The sequence below is a fragment of the Notechis scutatus genome, chromosome 1, assembly GCF_049901735.1.
Source record: "Notechis scutatus isolate UNSWTSFEM ecotype Mainland chromosome 1, rNotScu1.2, whole genome shotgun sequence".
NCBI classification, from domain to species: Eukaryota; Metazoa; Chordata; class Lepidosauria; order Squamata; family Elapidae; genus Notechis; species Notechis scutatus.
In genome coordinates, this window is record NC_142009.1 from 69,592,965 (window position 1) to 69,618,022 (window position 25,058).

At 39.7% G+C, this 25,058-nt stretch overlaps 1 protein-coding gene across 1 annotated transcript in view; it reads right to left on the reverse strand.

Annotated features, from left to right (window-relative positions):
* The window catches only part of CATSPERE (catsper channel auxiliary subunit epsilon), a 134,577-nt gene that overhangs the window by 16,330 nt on the left and 93,189 nt on the right, over positions 1-25,058 (reverse strand). Inside the window, exons 14-19 of the mRNA XM_087963436.1 lie at positions 23,139-23,214; positions 19,359-19,411; positions 13,220-13,261; positions 2,147-2,183; positions 1,985-2,064; positions 1,464-1,563 (exon numbers count right to left, since the gene is read on the reverse strand). Coding sequence (XP_087819562.1) covers positions 1,464-1,563; positions 1,985-2,064; positions 2,147-2,183; positions 13,220-13,261; positions 19,359-19,411; positions 23,139-23,214 — 388 coding nt within the window. The remainder of the gene's footprint in view (positions 1-1,463; positions 1,564-1,984; positions 2,065-2,146; positions 2,184-13,219; positions 13,262-19,358; positions 19,412-23,138; positions 23,215-25,058) is intronic.

Below are 25,058 nucleotides of genomic sequence, written 5' to 3' on the forward strand. Positions count from 1 at the left end.
TTTCACTTTCGGTAAGGGTATCTTCATTCTTCCAGTTTGGGCATACACCAATCTCACAGCTGTTATTATTTGTATCATTAAATATATTGTTCCATTACTGTATTTCACATTAATAATTCCCAGTAAGAACGTTTCTGGTCTGAACTCTACTTTCTGGTTAACCATCTCTTCTATCCAAACCTTTATTTTCCACCAGTATTTTTTTTGCTTTTATCCATTTCCAACACATATAATAATAGGTCCCTATTTCTATGTTACATTTCCAACAATGTGGTGATATACTTTTACTAATTTTGGCCAATCTAGTTGGAGGAAGATACCATCTGTAAAACATTTTATATTGGTTCTCTTTATACAAAGTTGTCAATGTTAATTTTCTATTTCTTTCCCATAACTTTTGCCAATTGTCTAACTCAATATTATAACCGAAATTTTGAGCCCATTTTATCATTACTTCTTTGACTTGCTCCTCCTCCATTTTATATTCTAGTAGATAGTTGTATATTCTGTTAATTATTTCCCCCACATTCCTAATAGCATCTTATCCAATGCCATCAATTCTCTCTGTATGTCCCATTCTTTCTTGTCTTTCTTGTATCTTGATTGGATTTGTAGGTATGCCAATGGTGGGCTGCACTTTCATTGATAGGGGGTTTGCTGGTTGTGAGTGCACGCGCCACTTTGGGGCTGCAACACAGCTTCAAACAGACAGCTAATCGACTTAGGCAGCTCCGGTGAGTACAGCAGGGCGATGCGGAACACACCTGGGCACTCTGGGTGAGGGAAAAGTTAGTTGGGGGGTCGCCTTATACTGCGAGTATATAACAAAAACTATATTTTGAGTGGAAATGTTGGGGGCTCGTCTTATACGCCCCCAGTCGTCTTATACGCCGGCAACACGGTATTTAGGGAAAGCATAGCACAAAGGCAGGTGGGCGGGCCCAGCCAGAGATCACAGCAAGGGGTTCACCTGAACTCCGCCGACCACTCAGCAGCCACCACTGCATACAACTGTGAAAGAATAGTAGTTGGGAAAATTGATTATGAAAAATTTAAACAACTCAAAAGAATCTAAAACCACTGCTTTTTGTTTCTATCTCCAAAAATGATTGTTTGTTAAGAAATGATGGCTTCAATAGGTAGAAGAAACAGCTCTGCTCAACTTTCTTTCCCCGTATCTTCTCAGTCCTAGGGAAGATAACTGTCAACTTTAGGAGTAGGCCAGGGTAAGAAACAGACACTAAAGAATACCAGAAATGGCAGTTTATTATTGTAGAGTAGAATAACAGAATCTTGAAAGCCTATGCAAGTTTCTCTTTATCCCGTCTTATAATAAACAACCAAGAGGGGATTATTATAAATTTCTTTTTTTCTCTGCCTTTCTTCCTAAGAAAGAAACCTGATCCAAATAGCTTATTTCAAAATGATAACACATAAAGTACAAAAATCATAAATCAATTTACCTTTTCCATAGTTGCTCTGTAAGCAAAGTCAGTCCTTCCATTCATCTCCCACAATATATAGTTTACATCAACTGGCATGGGAATTTCATCACCCCCATATCTGTATACAACAGAAGAACAATACCGTATATTTTCTAAGAGTGTAAAGCCATAGTAAGGATTCAAGTGTATGTAACTTCTGTCTACCTCCTTTCCAATAAATCCAGTTTTGCTAGCATTTGTCCTTTGTCGAATAATACTGGAACAGTTTTCCACAGACCAGAGAGAGCCCTCCTCCCCTTTCAGGGACATTTGTGGGACAAGGGTCTAAAAAGTCAAGATGACAGTAGTGACTATGTGATTGGAATCTGTTCCTTTGTGCACATATAAAAAGGGGTAGGTCTATAATAGGACAGTTGTGGCCACCATCTTGATTTCTTTTGACTCCTTCAATTCTTGTCATGAAGAGTTGGGGAAACGGTCTATAATACATACTTCCTAATGCATCTTTTTCTCATTCACACTGTTTTAGTTTTACTTACATCTCAACCTGAGGATGAAAGTCCTGAGTATAATGGCTCTGTAATGGGCAGCCATATGTGCCTATATCAAATATCACTTCCTATGAAAAAGACAGTTTAGCATGGTTAAAAAACAAAAAAAATGCATCAGTTAATTCACTAAAATAAATTAGTAATTCATACCTTGTTTTCTTTATGTCTTTTGTCTCTGAGATACTTTCTAATATGAGAGAAAGAAGTTCTGAATTGTAATTGTAATATTCCAGTATTAGACATTGCATTCAATATTCTTTATGCCATCTGCATTAGATAAATGATTCAGCCTTTCACCACTTTGTAAGGAATATAGAGTCCCCAGGTTTTTGATGGATCCTACACAATGTATTTTATACATATGAAAATGTAGAGGATGGATATGAAACAACCAATCTAATTACTATTATCAATAATTAAAGATATTTCCAGGATATGTGCCAATGAAATGTCTATTATTATTGTAGTCAGTTGCATGCATAGTCAGTCATCTTTAGGCTGGATTTGGAATTTTTATCCACCTAACAAATCTTTCCAAAGAACCTGGTATATGGGTAGATGTTTGATGGTGTTTAGGTATTGTCACAGATTGCAAATTGTTCCTAATATAGCTGCCTTTTGCAACTGACTCATTGTGATTTTGTCAATGCTGATGGTGCTCCAATTGGTTTGGCTGTCCTATTAATATCTTTATTTTCTTTTGCAACGGTTATTCTATCTAGAGCTTTTAGTTCTATTTGAGTCTGGTCCACTATTCCTACTGTGTATTAATTGTCTCAATAGTACATTCCCCACTGAGTTTGGACTTTAAGATCTTCCTCATACTGTGTTCACTTCTAATCTTCTTGATTTCAGTGCATTTGATGTTGTCAGTTTGAAGGATGCTCAGCTATTTATAGTAATTATTTTCATCCAGAGTCTTTAAGTTATCTCCCTAGGACATCTGGCTTTCTTTCTTTCTTTTCACTATTTTTTCCCTGTTGATGGCGAGGGTGGCATTTTTGTCCAGTCCACATTCTATTGCAATTTTTTGGCTGTATGTACAGGCAATGTTGAGCAGCAATTTTATTTTAAATGTTTTTCCATGTTTAAATGCATGTGCGTGTAAATGATGTGGGGTAGTCTGGCAGGTGTTTTTGTTGTTTGATAGCCATGGTTTGACTTGATAGAGGAATCTGTGGAACAACAAACAAACACTAGTGGTGATAGTGAGTTTCCTTGAAAATATTTTCTTTTGATAGCAATAGCAGTCAGACTTATATACCACCCCATAGTGCTTTACAACACCCTCTGGCCAGTTTACAATATCAGCCTACTGCTCCCAACAATCTGGATCCTCATTTTACTGACCCCAGAAGCTGTGTCAACTTGATATTAATCTTTTCCGGTCTATCATTATTCATCAGCAACTGTGTCTTTCACTGCGTCCTTGATCTTTGCAGAAAGCTTCTGATGTTTCTACTGACTCATATGGCAGGGAATTGAATGCTTTCTTGTAATTAATCCATGCTATATTCAAGTTGATCTTCCTTCTTTTGTAGTTTTCCAAAATCATCTTTTGATTAGGAGGTGACCCTCTGATGGTTGGGCAATTTTCTTTCTGCTCAGGTGGGAAAAGTTTGTTTTCAGCTAGATCAGGGTGTCACGGAGTCATCATGTGACGTATCATGATTTTTTCCACTTTTGCTAAACCAGGCATGGGCAAGGCCAGCAGGTGATACATCCGGCCCATGGACTGCGAGTTTGAAAGCCCTGAGCTAGATGCTACTGGACTGCTACCACATCAGTTACAATTTGAAAGCTGTTGATAAGTGGATAATTGCCAGGTGCTGGCCTCTTTCTTCGATCTTTCATTATCAGGTAGGTTTTGCCAGATATTAACCACTCATCAATTTTACCTTTTGCAGTATGCTATTAAATTGTTTGGCAATGAGTGGGTGTAGACTAGTCAGATGTTTCAACCAAAAACCATGCAATTCATCTTTATTCGGTGGTGATCAGTTCTTGATCTTCCTTAACCTTTAATCCACCACTTTTGCTACTATTACAAGTTTTTTTAAGATGGTTTTTTAATTCTTATTCATCTTTTATTCAAGTTGCATTCTTGTTGTATGCAATCAGAACTGTGCTGTTTCTTCTTCGTTAGGTGTTGACTAGTTCTCTAAAGCCTGTGTTGGATTTTTAGAAACATTTCTTATTCAACTGAAATTGCAGGTTTTGTTCCGAACTAGTAGGCTCGTAAGCCTGCAAACCTGACTGGCCCCTTCCACAGCAGGCTCATAATCCTGCATATTTGATTGGTCCGTGAACAGCGGGTCGTGATTGGTCGTTCCGGACTGATCCGATTGGCTAGTTAACGGGCTGTCGCGATTGGACGCTCCAAGCGTGGCAAACTTAAATCATTGGACGCTTTGACAGCAGCGAGCTCTATAAAAGGAGCTGCTGCTGCCAGACTTATTGCGCTGTTTTTTCTGAAGTCACTAATAAAGAGTTGGAGTCACTATTCGATGTCTCGTCTCCGTTATTGCGCCCACTCTCCAGGACAGAACACTGGCGACGAGGATGGGATTCGGAGACGATAGAGCTGACTGAGCACTCGCGAAGTATTTTTTTTTTTTAAAAAAAAACAAGTTTTATTTTCAAGACAAACAATACATAGATACACATAAAACAAAACATAAAAGCATAAAAAATCTCTTATCTGAAAGTTGATTAGTCCCGGGTTAAAACTCTTGGTACAGACACAAATTCAAATTCATATTCATTTTACATACCATTTCATATCTTATTAACATTTTCAGTTTTCTATATGTCTTCTCCTCTCCTTTAAATTTTCTCAATTTTATTTTATTTTATTTATCTCCTCTCAATTCATATCATAATATTTATTCTTCTTTGTCTGTTCTATTCCAGCCAGCCCTTTATTTTCCTTCTTTAAAAAAAAGAAAAAACTTCTCCTGTGCACTATATGGAGTATGATGCCTTTATCTCTTTCCCCTACATTTATAATACTTAATATAAAACACATGACATATATTGGGATTCTGTCTGGTACATTCTAAAATTATACTATATTATCAAAAATAATACAAATCTATTCATTAGTATTAATATTCATTCATATCTTAAACATTTAAATCATTACTAATGTTAGGGTTTGGGAATTAACCCCTAGCAGAGTATTGCAGCAGTAGTCAAGCCAGGCAACCAAAGGAGAGCGGAAGGGCCCCAGAGTATACACACACTGAACACAAACACTGTTTGTAGTTTAAATAGTTTTTAATCCAGTTAGAGTTTAAGCATTGTCATTCAGTCCATTAAGTCATTCACAGTATTTCCATCCAGTAAGACTCACTAGTATAGTCCAAGTTAAGAGTCTTGCAATATCTTTATCAGCCGATAAAGATATCTTCTCCTCCTCCGGTTTCACTCTCCAGAGAAAAACAAACGCTGGATATTCAGCAAACAGTAGCAAACAATAAACAGTTCAGTCACAGGCACTCACAGTCAGTAATCTCAGTTAGTCGCAGCAGCACACAGTTACAGCCAGCTCACAGTAAGCTTTCCAGCTTCTAATGCTTCCTTATATAGTAACTTCTAACCGCACCCTTAATCGGCTAATTGCCTGCTGCATTGTGCTTAAAGTGATAAGCACTTAAACCATGATATCTAAGTTTTATATATTTATTCACCCAAACCATATTTGGTATCAATGTTATACCTAACATACTCCCCTTTTGGGTGAAATAAATATATAATACCTTTACAATCTTATCCCATATTTTTCACAACTCTCCTGGTGCTTACTGGCACCTTGGGCTTTAGTAAAATTATCAGCTAAATTGTCCTCCGACATACAGTATTCTAGCTGAATCATCTTACTTCTTACAGATTGTCTCACGTTTAGGTATCTTAGATCTGTATGCTTGCTCCTTGTTTTTACTCCAATATTTGTGGCCATTTGAATTGCTGCCTGATTATCTTCATGTATAATTATAGGATAATCTACAGTTATACCTATATCAATTAACATTTGTTTATACATTATTAATTCTGTACATAACAATGATAAACAGGAGAATTCTGCCTCCATAGTAGACAAACTTATATGCTGTTGTCTTATTGACTTCCAGCCTATTAATGTATTACCCAGCATTATGGCTGTTCCTGAAGTCGACTTTCTAGTGTCTCTTTCTGATGCAAAGCTAGCATCTGCATATGCACACAGAATTAAATCACCCTTTGGTTCTAAATACAATGAATAATTCATTGTCTTTTTAAGATATCTTAATATCCTCTTAGCTGCAATCCAGTGTCTTTCACATGGTGCAGAATTGAATCTAGCCAACTGATTCACGCAGTACGAAATATCTGGTCTAGACCAATTACTAATATAACTCAAACTACCAATTAAAGATTGATAAATCACCTTATCAAACTCAGGACTTTGTACATCAGTGTTGCTAAACTCCTGACTCATTGGAGTCTTAGCTGGCTTACAAAGCTCCATCTTGTAATCTTTTAGTAATTTGCTTATCTTATCTTCCTGAGATATCTTAAAACCTTTCCGTGTTTTCTTTATATTCAAACCGAGATACTTTTTTATCTCCCTAATTGCTTGATCTTTATTCTCTTTCCTAATGATGATATTATTTTATTTGCCTCATCATTAGTTTCAGTTATCAAAGCAATATCATCTGTGAATAGTAATAATAATGATACTTTCCCATTTGTCTCCCTCTTAAACAGACATGGATCGGCTAAACCAGCTTTAAATCCTATATTGTCTAGTTCCTTTACAATATACTGGTTCCATTCATAGCCTGATTGTTTAAGACCATAGAGGCTTTTCTTTAACAACCAACAATCATTATTATCCTTATTTTCACTTTTAATACCATCAGGTTTTTTCATATAAATAGTATGTTTTAATGGGGCGTGCAAGTAAGCAGTTTCCACATCTAAATGGTTAACTATATAGTTTTTACTAGCTGCCCACACTAAAGCTGCCCTCAAGGTTGCTGCCTTAAGACTAGGTGCAAACACCTCATCATAGTCATTAGCATTCTGTCTAAAACCTTGGGCTACTAACCTTGCCTTATGGATTAAATTACCATCTTTATCTATTTTTACCTTAAATATCCATTTGCAGCCAATGGATTTCTTTCCTACAGGTAATTTGGCATTTTCATACACCTTCATATCACTTAATGAATTCAGTTCCTTATTCATTGCTGCATACCATTTTTCTTTTTCCTTATTAGGATACTTTTTAATTTCTTCTACAGAATTAGGAACTTGATTAATCTGGCACACTGTGTTAGCCTGGTACCTATCAGGCGGTCTAGATACACGTGTAGTTCTTCTGGGAATTACAGGGCTTACAGGAGGACTTTCTTGAACTACTGCCTGTTCATCTTCCTCATCCTGTTCAGCTATTGAATCTGTTTCTTCCTTTATGGGCACTATTTCATCCTGTATTTGTCTCTTTACTTTATTTTTAAAGTTACAGGGATAACTAATGGGATTTCTATAGGATTCAATAATTACATCTTTATTGGCATCCTGTTCTAATTTCTCCCATCCTTCATGTTCTAGAAATTGGGCACTAGCACTACATAACACTTTAGATGTGCCTTTCTCCCAAAATCTATATGCCCTATGGTTTGCCTGATAACCAACGAAGAAAAATCTTTTAGCTCTATGTTGCCCTTTTTTCTGAGTTGTGCAGGAATATGCACCCATGCTGGTGCACCAAATGTGTGCAGGTAACTTAGATCAGGTTTCCTGCCATGCCATCTGGTAAATGGTATTTCACCTGTTGTTGTATTAACAACGTTGTTCAATATGTTATTAGCACACATTGTAGCCTCCCCCACAAAGAATCAGGTAACCCAGAATCATTTAACATTGTTCTAACCATTGCCTGTATTGTTTGGCCTCTTCTTTCAATAAAAGCGTTATGTTCTGGCCTGTATGGAGCAGACTTCTTATGCTCTATTCCAGCTACCTTAAGTCTGTTCTGGAATTTGTTATTAATAAATTCCGTGCCATTATCTGTCACCAGGGTTATCAGTTGCCGTTTAGACTTTCTTTCAGCAAACCTAAGCCAATTGAAAAATGTTGATATGTTTCAGTTTTGCTTTTCATTAAATAGCAAAACCCATATCTAGAATAATGATCCATAATGCTCAGTATATATCTAGCACCCCCATACTGGGTTTCTTTGGACCTATTATGTCTGCAAATACTACTTCTAAAGGTTCTTTTGTTTTGAAACCATTTAGCCTATTTGCAGGCAATACCTTGCTCTTATCTTCACAGCAAACATTACAACGCAAATATTTATCACAAGGTTTTAACCTTATTCCTTCAGATAACTCAACTGTACGTTTTAGCATTTTAAAATTTACATGCCCCAAACGCCTATGCAATAAATGGATACATTCTTCATGAGGCTTTATATTATTAAATACAGTTTGTGCCTCCCCTTTCTTACTATTATCTAAGACATATAATGTTCCATTTAAAGCTGCAGTTACCCTTTTGTTATCTTTTTTCAATTATGCAATTATTATCTTTAAAAGTAATTACATAACCTAATTTATCTAATACCCTTACTGAAAGCAAATTAAACTTTAGTTGCGGTACATACAACATTTTTATATCCTGGTTTATGTACGGACAACGTGCAAAACCTTCACCTTTCGCGTTAAGATTCCAGCCGTTTGCAAGAGATATATGTTGAGAACTTTTAGACATTTTTATAAATTTTGTCTTATCTCTTGTGATGCAGTGGGATGCGCCACTGTCAACCACCCATAAATTATTCTTCACATCAGAGTTGCTTAACGTGGCTAGTTCAAATGCTTTCTTTGGCTTTTTTACATTCTGGCTTTTTCTCTTTTTGCAGAACCTTGCCAAATGTCCTCTGCCTCCACAATTAAAACACTTTTAATTGTGTATGCCGTCGAAGATAAATTCTCTTCTTCCGGGTGCTTTAGTTTGCTTTGCTGGTTTCTTTCAAGCTTTGAAGATAATTTCTCTTCTTTGTTATCTTCTCTCAGCTCGTCACGCTCACGCCTTCTTCTGGCTTCTTCTAGTAGCCTGCCTGTAATCTCGGTTAATGAGAGACTTTCTTTTGGCAATACTTCCAACGAAGTCACATAGTCATCATAGCTTTGATCTAATGAAGATAATATTATGTAGACTTGTTGCAGTTCATTAAATATAAGCTCTTTTTCTTGCAATTCTTGAAAAATGCTCTTCATACAGTTTAAATGAACTAACATATCTCCATTCCTCTGAAGATGCGTTGAAAAAGCTTCCGTGTAAGATTTATATGTGCTCCTACACTGTCCCGAACATAAATCTTCCTGAGGTTCTCCCAGCAGTTTGCAGCATTTTCTTCTCCACGAATATGAACAAGCTGCTGATCACAGAGAGTCAGTCCTATGATGCATAAAGCCTGCTCATTCTTCAGTTTAAAGTCTTGTAACTTTTCTTTATCATCATCATTAGCAGGATCCCAGCTACTCACATCTGGTGGGTTTGCTATAATGTCCCACAAACCTTCTCTGCGTAGAAGTAAACTACATTTCATTGACCATGAAACATAGTTTGTTCCATCCAGCCTGGATATCATGGACAGTTGTGACAAATTTACTTGTGCCATTGCTCTTCAGATATTTTGACTATTTTAAACTAATTAAAACAGTTTGTTTTTTACAGTAATGTGCAACTCACACCAACTCTCTATGCTATATCCTGGTTAGTTAGACTATGCTGCTGGGCCCATAACCATTGTTAGGGTTTGGGAATTAACCCCTAGCAGAGTATTGCAGCAGTAGTCAAGCCAGGCAACCAAAGGAGAGCGGAAGGGCCCCAGAGTATACACACACTGAACACAAACACTGTTTGTAGTTTAAATAGTTTTTAATCCAGTTAGAGTTTAAGCATTGTCATTCAGTCCATTAAGTCATTCACAGTATTTCCATCCAGTAAGACTCACTAGTATAGTCCAAGTTAAGAGTCCTTGCAATATCTTTATCAGCCGATAAAGATATCTTCTCCTCCTCCGGTTTCACTCTCCAGAGAAAAACAAACGCTGGATATTCAGCAAACAGTAGCAAACAATAAACAGTTCAGTCACAGGCACTCACAGTCAGTAATCTCAGTTAGTCGCAGCAGCACACAGTTACAGCCAGCTCACAGTAAGCTTTCCAGCTTCTAATGCTTCCTTATATAGTAACTTCTAACCGCACCCTTAATCGGCTAATTGCCTGCTGCATTGTGCTTAAAGTGATAAGCACTTAAACCATGATATCTAAGTTTTATATATTTATTCACCCAAACCATATTTGGTATCAATGTTATACCTAACAACTTTTCAATTAAATCACATACTTTTATGGGAGCCCTATTTTCCATAGTTATATATTATATCCCTCATCATATATTATAGCTCATTATTTCATTAAAAAGTACCTCCTTCTTCTACTTCAATTCTCATTTCACAAGAAATTTCGCTAGTATACCATATTCTAATCATTAATATTAACAATCATTTATTTCTTAAACATTTTATCCATTTCAATTAAATATCATGCCTTTATGGGAACACTTATGCTTTTCAAAGATTATTACCCCCCCACATCACAATCTTAAATCATGTTTCGTTACAGTACTCCCTTTTCTTAACCAAAAATTTCACTAATTTATGTTAAATATTTTATCACATTTTAGGTTACATATTGTTTCTAATTTTCTATGTTTACTTCTAAATACAAGTATAAAAATGCAGTCTTATGTATCTTTCTAGAACCCCTTTAACCATAAAGCTTATCCATTATCTCTAAAAAAATTTTGCTTCTTAACATCTTGCTCCCCACCATTAGGACTTCTCATCCCTTCCTTTCTTTCTTGTTTCTTCTTCTCCTTATCCTCTTTAACCCCTTGTCTCTCCACCTCCCTTTTATTCTGCTTTCCCCCTTTCTGTTGTTTCTTAACATAATGTCCCCTTTTCACCTTATTCTTCTCTTTTTGGGCTATTTTTCCAGATCTTAAAGACCTTTTTCCCTTTTTCTCTTGCTTTTTCTCTTCTCCAGTCAAAGTAATTTGTTCATCAAAGATGGCTTCTCCTTCTTCTTTGTCCCCATCATCCTCATTCTGCTTCACATAAATATAAACCGCCATTTCCAAGTATTGAAAAATAGTGTCAAGACCATCTTCCCCTCCTTGTTTTTCTCTTTCAAATTTTTGATATATAAGTTCCAATTCATCCATAGATGATGCCATTGTGTAGAGAAAAAGTTTTTCCAAACAACCACCCAGATGATTTAATCAGAAGTAATTTCCAAAGGTTCCAAAGTCACCAAACAATCCAAACAGACTATTTCTTTTAGATACCTTCTTCTTCTTCACTTTCTCTTTCTGGGGTTAAAGTAATCACAAATCCTTTTCAAATATATTTTTTGGAAATTTTTAAACTCTTTGCAGTTCTAGGCAATCTTCTTATTTTCAAATTTTGCTCTAATTCTTTTTTTCACTCTCCCTTCCCACTCACAGCCAAAAAGATTTTTGTTTTTTTCCACTGTCACTTTAGGAAGGAGAATAGAACAAAGAAAAAACTTTCCCCTTTAGAATATTCGCAGCTGAAAAACTCTCACAGGGAACAATATATACTTAGCAGCCTTCAAGATTCCAGGTCATTTTCTCCCGTCTTGTCCCGGTTAGAATCAACTTTCACTTTTCTTTCAGCTTCCTCCCTCCTGCACCTGCTTGTCCGGCTGCAGCTTTCTTCGTGGCGGCCATTGCTGACTGCCGTTCCTCCGCCTCGGGAAAAGGGGGTTTAGCCGGCTGAGGAGGGGGTTTGCGACACCCCCAAACCCCTTGCTGGATCCCCCCTGTCTTCAGCTGCCTATGCGGGGCAGCTATATCCCCCAGATCCAAATGGATCGGGGGAACCTTGACGGTGAACGCAGCAGGGATCGCGCGGTCGCGAATTCCTGCCGCCGCCGAAAGGTTGCAAACCGGAAGTCCCCAGCACTCGCGAAGTATTGACAGAGCACGTGGCTGACGGCGCACAGATGGCGACAGAATGGCCAGCAGCGTTATACCACCCGCTCCATTTGATCCAGCTAACGAAGATTGGGACTCGTATATGACAGGTTTCAAATGTTCCTGGAAACTAATAATCTGAAGGATGCTACACCTAGCAAGAAACGTGCGGTTTTCCTAATGCATTGCAGACCCGCCGTTTTTAAAATGGCAAAGGCGCTTGCAAAACCGGCTGAAGTCAAAACAATGGATTGGGATACCCTTGCTCCCATCCTCAGGGCACATTACGCCCCAGCAGTTCCAACCCTCATCAGAAGACACGAGTTTTACCAGAGGGACCAACGGGAAAGCGAGAGCATTGGGGACTTTGTAGCTGACCTAAGAAATTTGGGTGGACTATGTGGCTTCGCAAATCTGGAAGAAGCCATGAGAGATCGGATTGTCCTAGGTCTAAGAGACCTCACCATCCAAAGCAAGATTATGGCAAAAGGAAACATTGCCCTCGCAGATGCCATAGCAGATGCTACTGCAGCAGAAGCAACCAGGAAGTCAGCAGCCCGAATGCGCCGAGCAAATGGGACTAACCGCCAACTCGCTAGCGATACTGCAATATCCTTTGAGAGACACACAACAGCCGCCCACCACGAAGACATCGAGTCCTCATCGGAAAGTGAAGAGGAAGAAGTCAACAGACTCAGATCAGAGCGCGATCAGCGAGACCAGCGAGATCGTAAACCCAATTTTCAATGCGCCGGATGTGGGGGAAACCACCCACGAGCAGACTGCAGGTTCCTAGACGCCATCTGTCGTTCCTGTGCATTTTGAGCTTCATATCTGCTGATCTTCATGCTTATAATTGCTAATAAAGCTGTTGCTTTATTATTTCTAGGACTTTCTTAACCTTTCTTGTTTCTAGGTGGTATTTCTTAATCTGGCATTCTTTGATTTTCTTGTTCTTCAGCTTCTTTTGTTTTCCAGTCTGAGTTTCCATTTTGGTGATGCACTATTTGTCTTTTTTAAAATCAATTCTTGCTACTTGGTTTGTGGGAAGATTATAAGTAAAAAAGCCTTTTTGGTCCATTTTTAAGCTCAATATTCAGAATTAGGTGCAGTTTTAACCATTTTAAATGTTTAGCATAAATGTAATTCTTATGCACTTCTTACCGAGGTATAGTGAAGGTAAAATTCTCACACACTGAAGGTTTCCTATGATAAAATAGAAAAAGGTGTTTATATAATACTTTAAAAAACGGCATTGCCTGAACATGACTTTTAACCTTCTGTTTCAGTGTCCCCAAATCACATTTTCAGGTTAGTTGGTTAAAACTGTAAAAGTATATTTATAGATCAAATTCTTTCTAGTGAGATAGATACAGACAGACAGACAATGATAGATAGATAGATACAGTACCAAACAAAACATTTTACACAATTCTCAACAAATGTAAACTGCTAAAACTCTTAAGTGTTTACAATATTTTAAAAGGCTATGAGAAGGTAACTGGCTAGAATTTCCTTGAAAAATTCTCACTTTTTATTTATAATTTTTATTAAACAAGTTTTCAACAGAATAACATTTTCAATTTTTAATAAATGGAAGGCATTTTATATGCAAAAATGAAATAAAATGCAATAAAATGCAAACCCAGGTGCACTGTTTATTTTAAAAGCACATAAGAAAAAATGTTTTATCCTTACAGAGGGCAAGCAAGGTAGGAACTCCCTCTACTGATAGAAGAATTCTGAATTTTTTAACTCTGATTTTCACTTTTCACTTGTAACTCTTACAAGAACTTTGTTCTTAATTCTGTTTTTAAACTCTGGTTTTAACCAGAGTTGCTAAGGTGAGATGGACAATATAGAAATTTAACAAATAAAAATAATAAATAAACAAAAAGTTCCACAGTGTGGGAGACTGCCATGAAGAAGTCACAATTCCAGCCTTTTCCCCTCTTCATTTAGACCTGCTTCCCTCAGGATGAACATATGAACACTGAAACAGCCTAATTCTGAAGCAACGCTGGATGGACACGATCAAGGCAAGCAACGCTGGATGGACACGATCAAGGCCGATCTAGAGATCGCGAAGGCAGACCCGACATACGTGGCAGACAGAGAGGCGTGGAAGCAGTACTCAAGGACATTAGCGGACCTCGCCAGAGCGAGACAAACGCTGAAGAAAAAGAAGAAGAAGAAGAAACAGCCTAATTCTGGTGAAAGAAGATGATCCTACTAGTACCTGGCACTAGGGATGGGTTTCTACCGGTTCTGTCCACCTCTGTAGAACCGGTAGCTCTGAAGAGCAGCAGACATAGAACCGTTTCTGTGTTTGATGATGTTTTTCCCCACCCATCCACCCAGGCTCTTTCCTGACCTTTATTTCCTTATTTTTTCAACTTCAGCTGCCGTGCGAGGCACAGCTGCAGTTAAAAAAGCAGGAAAAAAGGGCTTTTTGAAAGGCTGCTTCTCTGCACACAGCATGCTGATGACGATTTACAGGCGTGCCGGCAGTGTGCAGGGCAGCACATTGTAAATCACCGAACCTCGTAAATGACCAAACTGGTAGTTAACCCTGTCGGATCCCACCCCTGCCTGGCACTAAAGAATGTAGGGATTTAAAAGTTAAACAACAACATCTTGAAATGGGTCCACAGACCTATTGGTAATCAATGTAGTAATCTAAATAAGCCTAGACATCACACTGCTTAAAGCACTTCCTGTCAGCAATCAGACCATTACATTTTGAATCAGTTGAGGTTTCAGAGTCTTCTTTTAAGGGCACACCAAATAAAGTATATTGTAACAGTTTCGCCATAGGGTGATGGAATCACTGTTGCAAGGACATTGCAGTCCAAATGCTTGGGTGTATGACTGTGAGTGACTGGAGAAGGATGGCAGAGCCCTTAGGTCTTTGAGCAAGGGGGTTGGTGAGAAGAGGGAATGATTATTTTGGGGGATATAGGGCAGGACAATATATCTCAGTAGTGATGGGCGTGGGATACAAGAACCAGAGCAGTGATGGGATTCAAAATTTTTACTACCAGTTCTGTGGGCGTGGCTTGGTAGGTGTGGTGTGGTTTGGCAGGCGTGGCTTGGTAGGTGTGGTGTGGGTGTGGCAGGGGAAGGCTACTGCAAAATCCCCATTCCCTCCCCACTCCTGGGAGAAGGTTGGTACAAAATCCCATTCCTTCCCCACCCCACTAAGCTGCTTTCCAGCTCGTTCTCCTGTGCAGGGCAACAAAAGAAGACCCAGCCAATCAGTTGAGACTCAGGAGGTAGAGAATAGATGGGGGCAGGGCCAGTCAGAGGTGGTATTTGCCAGTTCTCCGAACTAAAATTTCCACTACCGGTTCTCCAGAACCGGTCAGAACCTGCTGAATGCCACCTCTGAACCAGAGGATTGGCCATTACACAGGAAGATGCCCCTGATGATAAAATAGAAAAAAGTGTTTATATAATACTTATATACTTATATTGGTGATGTGTTCCAGCCCCCTAAGCTCATCCTCAGTTCCCAGACAGTATACCCTTGGAGGCCCTGAGGTTCAGCTGCAGCTGCTAAATATCAAGTTGGTTAATAACAAGGCTAGCCTTATTCAAGATCTCATTCAAGAAGAGCAAGCCGACCTGATAGCAGTATTCCAGTATTTGAAGGGCTGCCATAAAGAAGAGGGGATCAAATTATTCTCCAAAGCACCAGAGGGCAGGACAAGAAACAATGGTTGGAAACTGATCTAAGAGAGAAACAACCTGGAATTAAGGGAAAATTTCCTAACTTCCTAACAGTGAGGACAATTAACCAGTGGAACAGCTTGCTTTCAGAAATTGTGCTCCATCACAGGAGATTTTTAAGAAAAGTCTAGACCAGTGGTCGCCAACCAGTGGGCCGGGGACCACTGGTGGTCTGTGTGAAAATTTTGGTCATCCACAGAGAAATGTCACCCCCAAAGCAATTGTATTGCATTGTAAACAACACGAAGTAGTGAGGGGAGGGGGGAAAGGGCAGAGGGGGGAACTTGCCCCATATGTCCCACATGCTTGGCCTTACCACCGGGCTGCTTTCCACTTCTATCTTTCTTCGGCTTTTGGCTGTGTTAGGAATGTAAGTCACCTAACAGGTATTTGGGTTAGCAATATATAAACCAGGATAGACATTTTAATACTGTCTCTTTAAGAGAATCCTAAAAGTGTAATTGGGTGTGGTTTCTCAAACGGCCATAAGATGGAGCCAGAAACCTGGGTTGCTTAATCTTAGTCTCAGAAGAAGTCTCAGTGAGTCACTGTTTCCTTCTGTTGGAGAATATTACCGTTTCCTCTTAATTGACTCCTATTCCTGGATTTGATGTAAGTCTGATACTGAACTGTTTTTGACACTGGACATTGTTATTGGATTATCCCTGGATTGAAAACTGACTGATTTACTTGTGAATGACTTTGGATTGCTTGTTTGGACTTTGCTTAAACCGTTTCTGGAAGTAAAAACCTACATTTACTGTACAGTGTATCTGTGTGCTGTGTGTGTATTATTCAAACACTACTCTCAAATACGTCTCCCTGTATGCACTCATTCTCCTAATGGGGAATTACCTTAACAGGCTGCACTCAAGGAAAGCAGCAGAAGTCGTTCTTTCTCTCCCCCAAACTCCGCCAGAAATGAGACTTTGGGACCTTGCACGGCATCCTGCTCCAAGGGGCTGTGCCGCCGCGACAAGTCTCACAAAGACTTATTTCTGGTGGAGTTTGGGGGAGAGAAAGAAAGGCTTCTGCTGCTTCTGCTGCTTTCCGTGCATGAAGCTCTCCCCCTGAGAAAGGAGCTGGAGACGGTATCCTGTGATCCCAAATAAAGAATAATTGATTGGTAGGAAAATGGAATGGGGAATTTTCCTGCAGACTTTTTGGGGGGATTTTCCCAGGGTCTGTGGTCCATGGGATTTAAAATTATGAGTTTGGTGGTCCCTGAGTCCAAAACAGTGATGGTATGCTACTGGTTCGGCCCAGTACTGGCGAGCCGGTAGCACCGATGAACAGCGGAGACTGAACCAGTTCTCTCCACCACTCTGCTGTTGGGTCCACCTGCCCGCCTGGGCTCCCATACTCACCTTTATCTGCTGAATTTGAAGCGTAGCTGCTTTGCGCAGCACAGAATAGTGCCACGCGGCAGTTGCTGAAGTGACCGGGATCATGCAGGCTTGCAGGAGGTGAGTTAGAATGCCTCTTTGCCTGCGCAAACGGCTCTTCGCCTGTGCAAAGTGCACATTTGGTGTGTGCACGCATGCTAAGTGTGTGCACGTGCGCAAAGCATGCCCACCAAGCCACACCCACCGAAACGGTGGCAAAAATATTTGAATCCCACCACTGGTCCAAAAGGTTGATGACCCCTGCTCTAGTCCAACCCCTGCTCAAGCACGAGATGCCAAGCCATTTCAGACAAAGTTGTTGTGGCTTGTCCAGTCTCATTTGAAGGCCTACAGCGATGGAAATATCTGAAGGCAAGCTATTCCATTGATTGATTGTTCTCACCATCAGGACTTTTCTCCTTAGTTCTAGGTTGCTTTTCTCCTTGGTGAGTTTCTATCCATTGCTTCTTGTCTTGCCTTTTGGTGCTTTGGAAAAGAGTTTGACCCCCCTCAGCTTTGTAGGAGGCCCTTAAATATTGGAACACTGCTATTATGTCTCTCCCTAGTCCTTCTTTTCATTAGACTACCCAATTCCTGTTATCATTCTTTGTATTTTAGCTTCCAGTCTCCTAATCAACCTTATTACTCTTCTCTGCATTCTTTCCAGAGTTTCAACATGCTTTTTATAAAGAGCCTTCTTTACAGAGCCTGAAATTTGTTCTCAGAGAAATTGTAAAAATCATGCCTTAGATATTAATTTTATAAAGGAAATATGTTTATATGAAAAGTTTAAATCTGGAAATTTTATGAAATGAAGGATTTATTGGGCACAAATCCATACACGTAAATCAAAACACAGGAATAAAGAATTATAGATTCTACTTTCTTCTTGTAACAGTATAATACACAATCAAAATACTATATGGCTAATAAAAATATTTACCGTATTTGCTGGCGTATAAGACGACTGGGCGTATAAGACGAGCCCCCAACATTTCCACTCAAAATATAGTTTTTGTTATATACTGCCGTATAAGACGACCCCTCCACTTGGAGGCATGCTTTTCAAGGCAAAAAGTCGTCTCATACGCCGGCAACACGGTAAGTTGTAACACTTGGGGTATTCTGGATATAATTCTTGATTGACACCCCCAACCCCTTTCCCCCAAACTTACAAAGCCACCAAAATGCTTTAGAGAGGCAGCTTCGCCTTTCTCAGGCTGGTACTCATTCCTCTCCCTTTCTTTGTGACAGCCCCCGCGTGCGTGCCATCGGGACTCCAAGGGTGGGGGATGGACAGCTGCCAACTCTCTCTCTCTCTCTCTCTCTCTCTCTCTCTCTGTGTGTGTGTGTGTGTGTGTGTGTGTGTGGTGTGGAGGGGTAATTCCGGCTATCTCTGGCCTCCGCTCGGTTTTAAAGTCGCTTGGCCGGTTCCCAAGTCGCAAGCGCGCTGGCCGGGAGACGCGGCGCCGTGTGGAAGCTCGGTGCAGGGGAGGCAGATCTTTCTCTTAAGCGGGGAGGGAGGAGGGGACAAGAGGAGGGACGGGACGGGACAGGGGGCGGAGGAGGGCGCCGCCTTCTTCCACCGCCCACCGGACCCTTTCTTCCCAAGGGGACCCTGGAAAGCAGCTCGGGAGCCGGGTGGCCCTGCCCAGCGGGGTCCCATCAGGAACTTCCTGAGGACACCCCCCCGCCCCAAGCACAGCCCTCCCGGTCTTTCAAAGAGGGAGGGAGAAGCGGAGGAGCAAATTGCCGCCCCCGCCCCGCTGCCCAGAAGGAGGGGCGCCACAGTCCACCCCCACCACCTTCTCCCCCCACTCCCCCGGGCCATTACGCGGCTCGGGCTGGCTGGGCGGCCCCGCCAGAGACCCTCCGCCTCCACCCCACCCCACCTCCAGATTGGCCTCTCGCAGCGCCCGAGCCGGGCGGAGGGTGGGTGGGTGGGTGGGAGGAGGAGGAAGAGGACCTGGGCTTGAAGGGCTTCAGTTGCAGAGCTCCGCCCCGCCGCTCTTGCACCAGGCCCCGATAGCGACCCCCACTTGGAGGCTGTTTTTAGGGCAAAAAGTGTCTTATCGCAGGTATATTTGTTACATTCACAGACACACTAAACATTTTATTGTTTTAATATTTAGCTTTGTTACAAGAAACATAAGCAGATAACACAAAAGTAGAAAAGGAACACTTACTTGTTTACAATTATGCTTTTCCATGGAGGACAGCCAACACGTATGTGAGAAAGCTAAAAAAAAACACCACAGTTAAAACATCCACACGTTTCTCAAAGTAGTTGCCATATGCCCAAATGTTGTCTGTTTTTCTTTTTAAATCATGCCATTTCTTGCTTTGATTTCAAAAAGTGTCCAATCTATTATTTATAACGATGGGGTTTATGTGTAAGCAGTAATTGGAGAGCAAAATATGGTTTTTCAGAGAGAATATCTCCATATTTTATCCCCACAATATTATGAATTAAGTTGGGTTGATAGGGAATGGCAGCCCGAGATTGAGTTTCTTGATCATATGATCATATTTTAATTATCATATTTCACAGTTTCTCTGGTTTTATGAGATATTGAAGCCATTTGGATATTTCATTATTGTTGTGAAATAATGAGGATTTAGCTATTAACATTTAGGGCACTATTTATTAGGCTGGGGGAGAATATGACCAGTTCAAATGGCGTCTTTGTTTGAGATGTGCATATGCCCAGAGTTTCATTCAGAATACTTTTACAGCTAAGAAAAAAAAATGTAAGTCTATTCCTCAAATATACCACCAAAGTTCCCACCATCCACCCAGAGCTGAAAAAGCTTCTTGGATGAGAAGTGAAATATCTTCAAAGAAAAACCAGAAAGTTCCATTGCCTCTTGAAAAAAAAAGCACCTTCGGGACAACCATGACCTGGATGACTGAGAATTTCCATATACACACCACCAAAGGTACTGATTCCCAACTTCTTTTGCAATTTAATCTTTCAGATAATAAAAAATTAAATATAACGCAGAAATGCAAGTACTTCAACACCTATAGAGGAGAAGGAAAATGGAGAGTGTGACTGCACAAGTGGCCAACTGAACAATTACAATTATAAGTCTTGTCTCTGAGCATTCCTACCGAAGGCTGAATAGCAAGCTCACTTACAGGAGACAGGGACACAATTAAAAGTCAGAAAACTAAACACACCTTTCAAAAAAGATGTTGGTTACAAGGAGGGATGGAAACCACTACTAATTTTTATTGCAGACATTACTAATTCTTATTTTAAGGGAAATAGGGGTGGGATTCAAATTTTGTAACAACCAATTCTATGGGCATGGCTAGGTGGGAGTGGCTAGGTGGGCATGGCTTTTTTCTTTTTTTTGGCAGCACTCTCCCCCCCTCCTGTTTTTTGGGCCTTCTGGGCTTCAGGCAAGGGAAGCCTCCTGCGGGGGCGTTTTTCTCCCAGAAGGCTTCCCTGGGGCTCAGGAAGGGGAAAAAATGGATCCTAGGAAGCGACATGCAGCACCCCCCTGTGCTCTGTTCTGGGGCCTTCTAAGCCTCAGAGAAGCCTCCTGGGGGGTATTTTTGCTCCCAGGAAGCTTTCTTGGGGGCTCAGGAAGGCAAAAAATGGAGGGGGTGGGCCTCAGGGAAGCCTCCTGGGCGAAGCAGTAAATTAGGGGAATCCCAGCACAGCTGATCATAGGAACAGCTGATTGTCAGGAAGGGGGGAAAAGAAATACTTTAAGGAGTGACTGGGTGGGGAAGAACATAGTCAGCAATGTCGGGCATGTGTGCTATGTTGCGCATGAGTGATAAGGACTGACTGGGCAGGGAGGGGAGGGGTGGGCAGAGAGGGGCAGGGCCAGCCAGGGGCATGATTTGCCGATTCTCCAAACTGCGTAGAATCATAACAACTGGTTCTATAGAATCGGTCCAAATTGGTAGAATCCCACCCCTGGAAATAAAATATGTAAAACTGAGAAGAATTAAGTGTTATCTTCATCATTCTCAATGATCATCACAAATGCAAGTTTATTGTGTTACCCTGCTGAGGTAGGAGCCAGTATTTGTACAATATAGCCTGGCCACACACAAATCCACAATCCAGCTGAAGATAAACATCAAGAAGAAGATATAAAAATCTCCTTGAAAAAATATTTTTGAAGAGATACCTAAAGGTGGAAATAATAAGATCTTGGATTATTGTTTAATATTGAAGTTATAATGTGATGGCTTCCGGTCTAGAAATAGTTACAAAGAATGCCTGTTTACTTGATTGTAGTACTGATACAAAACCCTTAGAACACTGAAATGGAGAGAAGAACGTTTTTTATCTATATAAGGACTGTTGTCTAGTATGTGACTGATGATAGATGCCAACTTTTAAGAATAGCTCAAATTTGTTGAAGACAAACTGAATTGGGAGAACATAAAAAGTTATGTGGACAACAATATTCAGCCTAAAATGGATTTTGATGTGAAAAAAGAGAGTATGAGTCTTTTAGTGGAAGTTCAATGTTTTCCCACTCTAGTGCTGACATATTGGTCAACAGGCTGGTCAAATCCAAGCTATAAAATCAGAGATAAAACTTTAATTTTTAGGACCTATGTATAAAAAGATAAAAATGTTCTGAAAGCATACATTCTCTCAGTAAATAACTGGTCAAGTATTTGTTAATTTTATTGTGGTAATATAGTCCTTTTGTTTTTCTGATGCTGATTTAACCATTCAGTTTTAAGTCTAGGACTGGAGGTGTTATCAGGCATGGTTTGCTATCAAAGCCATTACCTTAGAGACATGGTGGAGCAGTGGTTAGAATGCAGTATTACAGGCTAATTCACTGCTCATACCAGCAGTTTGATCCTCACCAGCTCAAGGTTGACTCAGCTTTCCACCACTGGTGCTATTGCTATTGCTTAGCATAGCAGAGCCTTAAAGACATGTCAGTTACTAAAGAACATCTGCACATTCCTCTTTAATTTAAAAAATCAGTTTAATTAGGTCATCCTACAGAAAGTGACTCTATGGAGATAGCATGTTGATAGATGACTTTGCATGGAGTTTCCACAACATTACACTACCTGAAGGTCACCTTAATAATAAAAAAATGAAGATAAAAAAAGTAACTGTTTCATTAGCTGCATCTGAATAATGCTGTAGAGTGACCCTCATCAAATAAATAGATTACCCTCAATGGAAAATTATAAACATTTTCTACCACATATATTCTGGAAAATAATAACCCTTGAGAAAAAGATAAAAGACAGTCACTACAAAACATCATTTTCTACAATAGTAACATTTTTAAAAGCAAAAACAAAAACTTAACATAAAAACAGAAGGAGAGGAAAACAGAATGGGGAAAAATTATGAGAGTTGTGCGCCTACTTTATTTTTATTATTTACCAAAGTCATATGCTATTTATTTATTTTGCTTTCCCTCTAACTTATACCTAGGTATCTATTAATTGGAAGCAAGAATGTGAAAGTCCTAATTATTGAACCTGTGATGGGTATTTGTCTTTTTCAAAACTTTAGCCCAACTATAAAAGTTTATTAATTGGAGCTTTATGCACAAAGATAATTATTTATGCAAAAATGCTTGCACAAAAATAATAAATCAGAAAGTCAGTAAAATACTGTAAGTTTTCTTCAGAAAGGAGCAGCTACTCAGAGAAACTCAGATCATTTCAGAAGTAGACCATGCATTACTTATTACTGATTACAGTTTTACAGGTCTAAATGCAACATATTTCTTTAGTAAATGTCATTGTGAAAATTGTACTGACCAATCCCAGGTCTCATTCCAATTATAGTAAAAGATAATAAAAATATTTTTCTTTCTTTATAAAATGCAGAATCTTTCCTTTTTTATAATCAATAACCAATAGTATTGAATTCCTTCAGCCACCTCCTCCTTACATTACTTGGGAGTTTAATTTCAACTGTAATTATTTATTATAATTTATTATTTAGTTAACATACCTTGCTTTTAGTTAAGCATGTTTTTCCAGATTCTGAAGGCTGTAATTGAAATGTCACAATACCCTGAGATAATGCTCTACATGGAAAAGAACACATATGAAAAATATAAGATAACTCACTGTATTAGAAGATATATTTAGTATGTGTGTCTATAAACACACAGACACACAATCTGCATGTATTTTTCTGCTTTCATATTATTAGTAAACTAACCTATCTACTTATTATGAACTCGACTTTCATAAAAAAAAAACAATTGAAAATGCTCCTTTTCTCCCATAAGTTGAGCATTCAACATATGTGTCTATAAAATTATTCCATGTTTATATGTTTGATAACCAATATGTGAGAGAAAATATTCACAGTTGATACATAACAATATTCCACAACCTCTTAAGTTGAACTAGCTAATTTCTACAAAAGATAATAAACAGATATCAGAACTGACAACATTTAAAAAAAAAAACCAGGAGAGAAACATTTCAGTTATTTCTCTGAGCTCAAGGTCAATTATATATAAAGGACTAACAAGCACAGCTTAAACAAATTGATATAAATACATTTCATGGTGAAATAGCAGGGCTAGAATTCATTAGAAATTTAACATAATTTCTTATGGATTAAACCAAAACTATAGTGCCTTTGTGTCTTCTGGTTACTTAGATAAGAATGTCTGTATCAGCTGTAATAGCTACTTGTTGAACTTTTGTAATTCTAGCTAACTTTCACCTCTCATGTTACTGTTCCCTTCTTTTTGCCCCAGCCAATTATATGTACCGTATTTATCGGCGTATAACACGCACAGGCGTATAACACGCATCTTCATTTTAAGAGGGAAATTTCAGGAAAAAAATTAAATTTCTAAATAAAAACTTTGAAGCAAAATAAGGGTAGCTCAGAACTTTTTTTTTATTAATATTATTACCACTTATAAGGTAAATCAGTGGTCCCCAACCTTTTTGTACCAGGGACCGGTTTCAAGCAGAAAATTTTTGCAAGGACCGGGGGGAAGAGAAGAGAAGGAGGCTTCGCTCTCTCGCTGCTCCACCATCCAAGGAAGAAACTGCTTCAAAGAAGCGGGGGCTTTTCCTGTCGCCGCAGCTATTCCGAAGCGCCCGTTTCACCCCACTCCCACCCCCGCGCGCTTCAATCCACAGTGTCCCATTCTGCCTGCCTGCCTGCCTGCCTTAGTTTCTGGTTGTTTGGGAGCAGCTTCGGCTGAGAATAATAACTATTCGCCTCTTTTACTCAGCCGAAGCTGTTCCGATTCAACCATTAACGAAGGCAGGCAGGCAGGCAGGCAGAACGGAGCACTGCGGGCGGGCGGGCGGACGGGGTGGGGGGTGGGGAGAAACGGGCGCTTCAGGGAAGCTGCGGCGACAGGAAAAGCCCCCGCTTCTTTGAAGCAGTTTCTTCCTGTGCTGGTGGAGGAGCGAGAGAGCGACTGAGAGAGCTGACCCAGAGAGAAGGACAGGCTTCAGTTGCTTCCTCCCTCCCCTTCTTTCATTTGTGTCCTTGATCCCGATCCCAGCAGCATTCACCGAAGGCTTCTTAACATTATATCGGCGTATAACACGCATACATCATTTGCCCCCTATTTTCAGGGGAAAAAGTGCGTGTTATACGCCGATAAATACGGTATATACATTCTTCTTTTTTCTTAGCTCTAAAATCCAGTTATTTGATGAACATAATTCTCAAAAGCTTAAGTAACAATGTGCTTGTTAGTCTTTTATATATCATAAAACATTTGGGGGTTTTTTTCAGCAAGACTAAATATGATCATTGCCCTGGCTCCTATGTGATGACCAGGAGTGGTATTCAGCCGGTTTGGACTGGTTCAGGTGAACCAGTAGTGGAAATTTTAAGTGGTTTGTAGAACCAACTAATACTACCCCTGACTAGCCCTGCCCTTGCCTG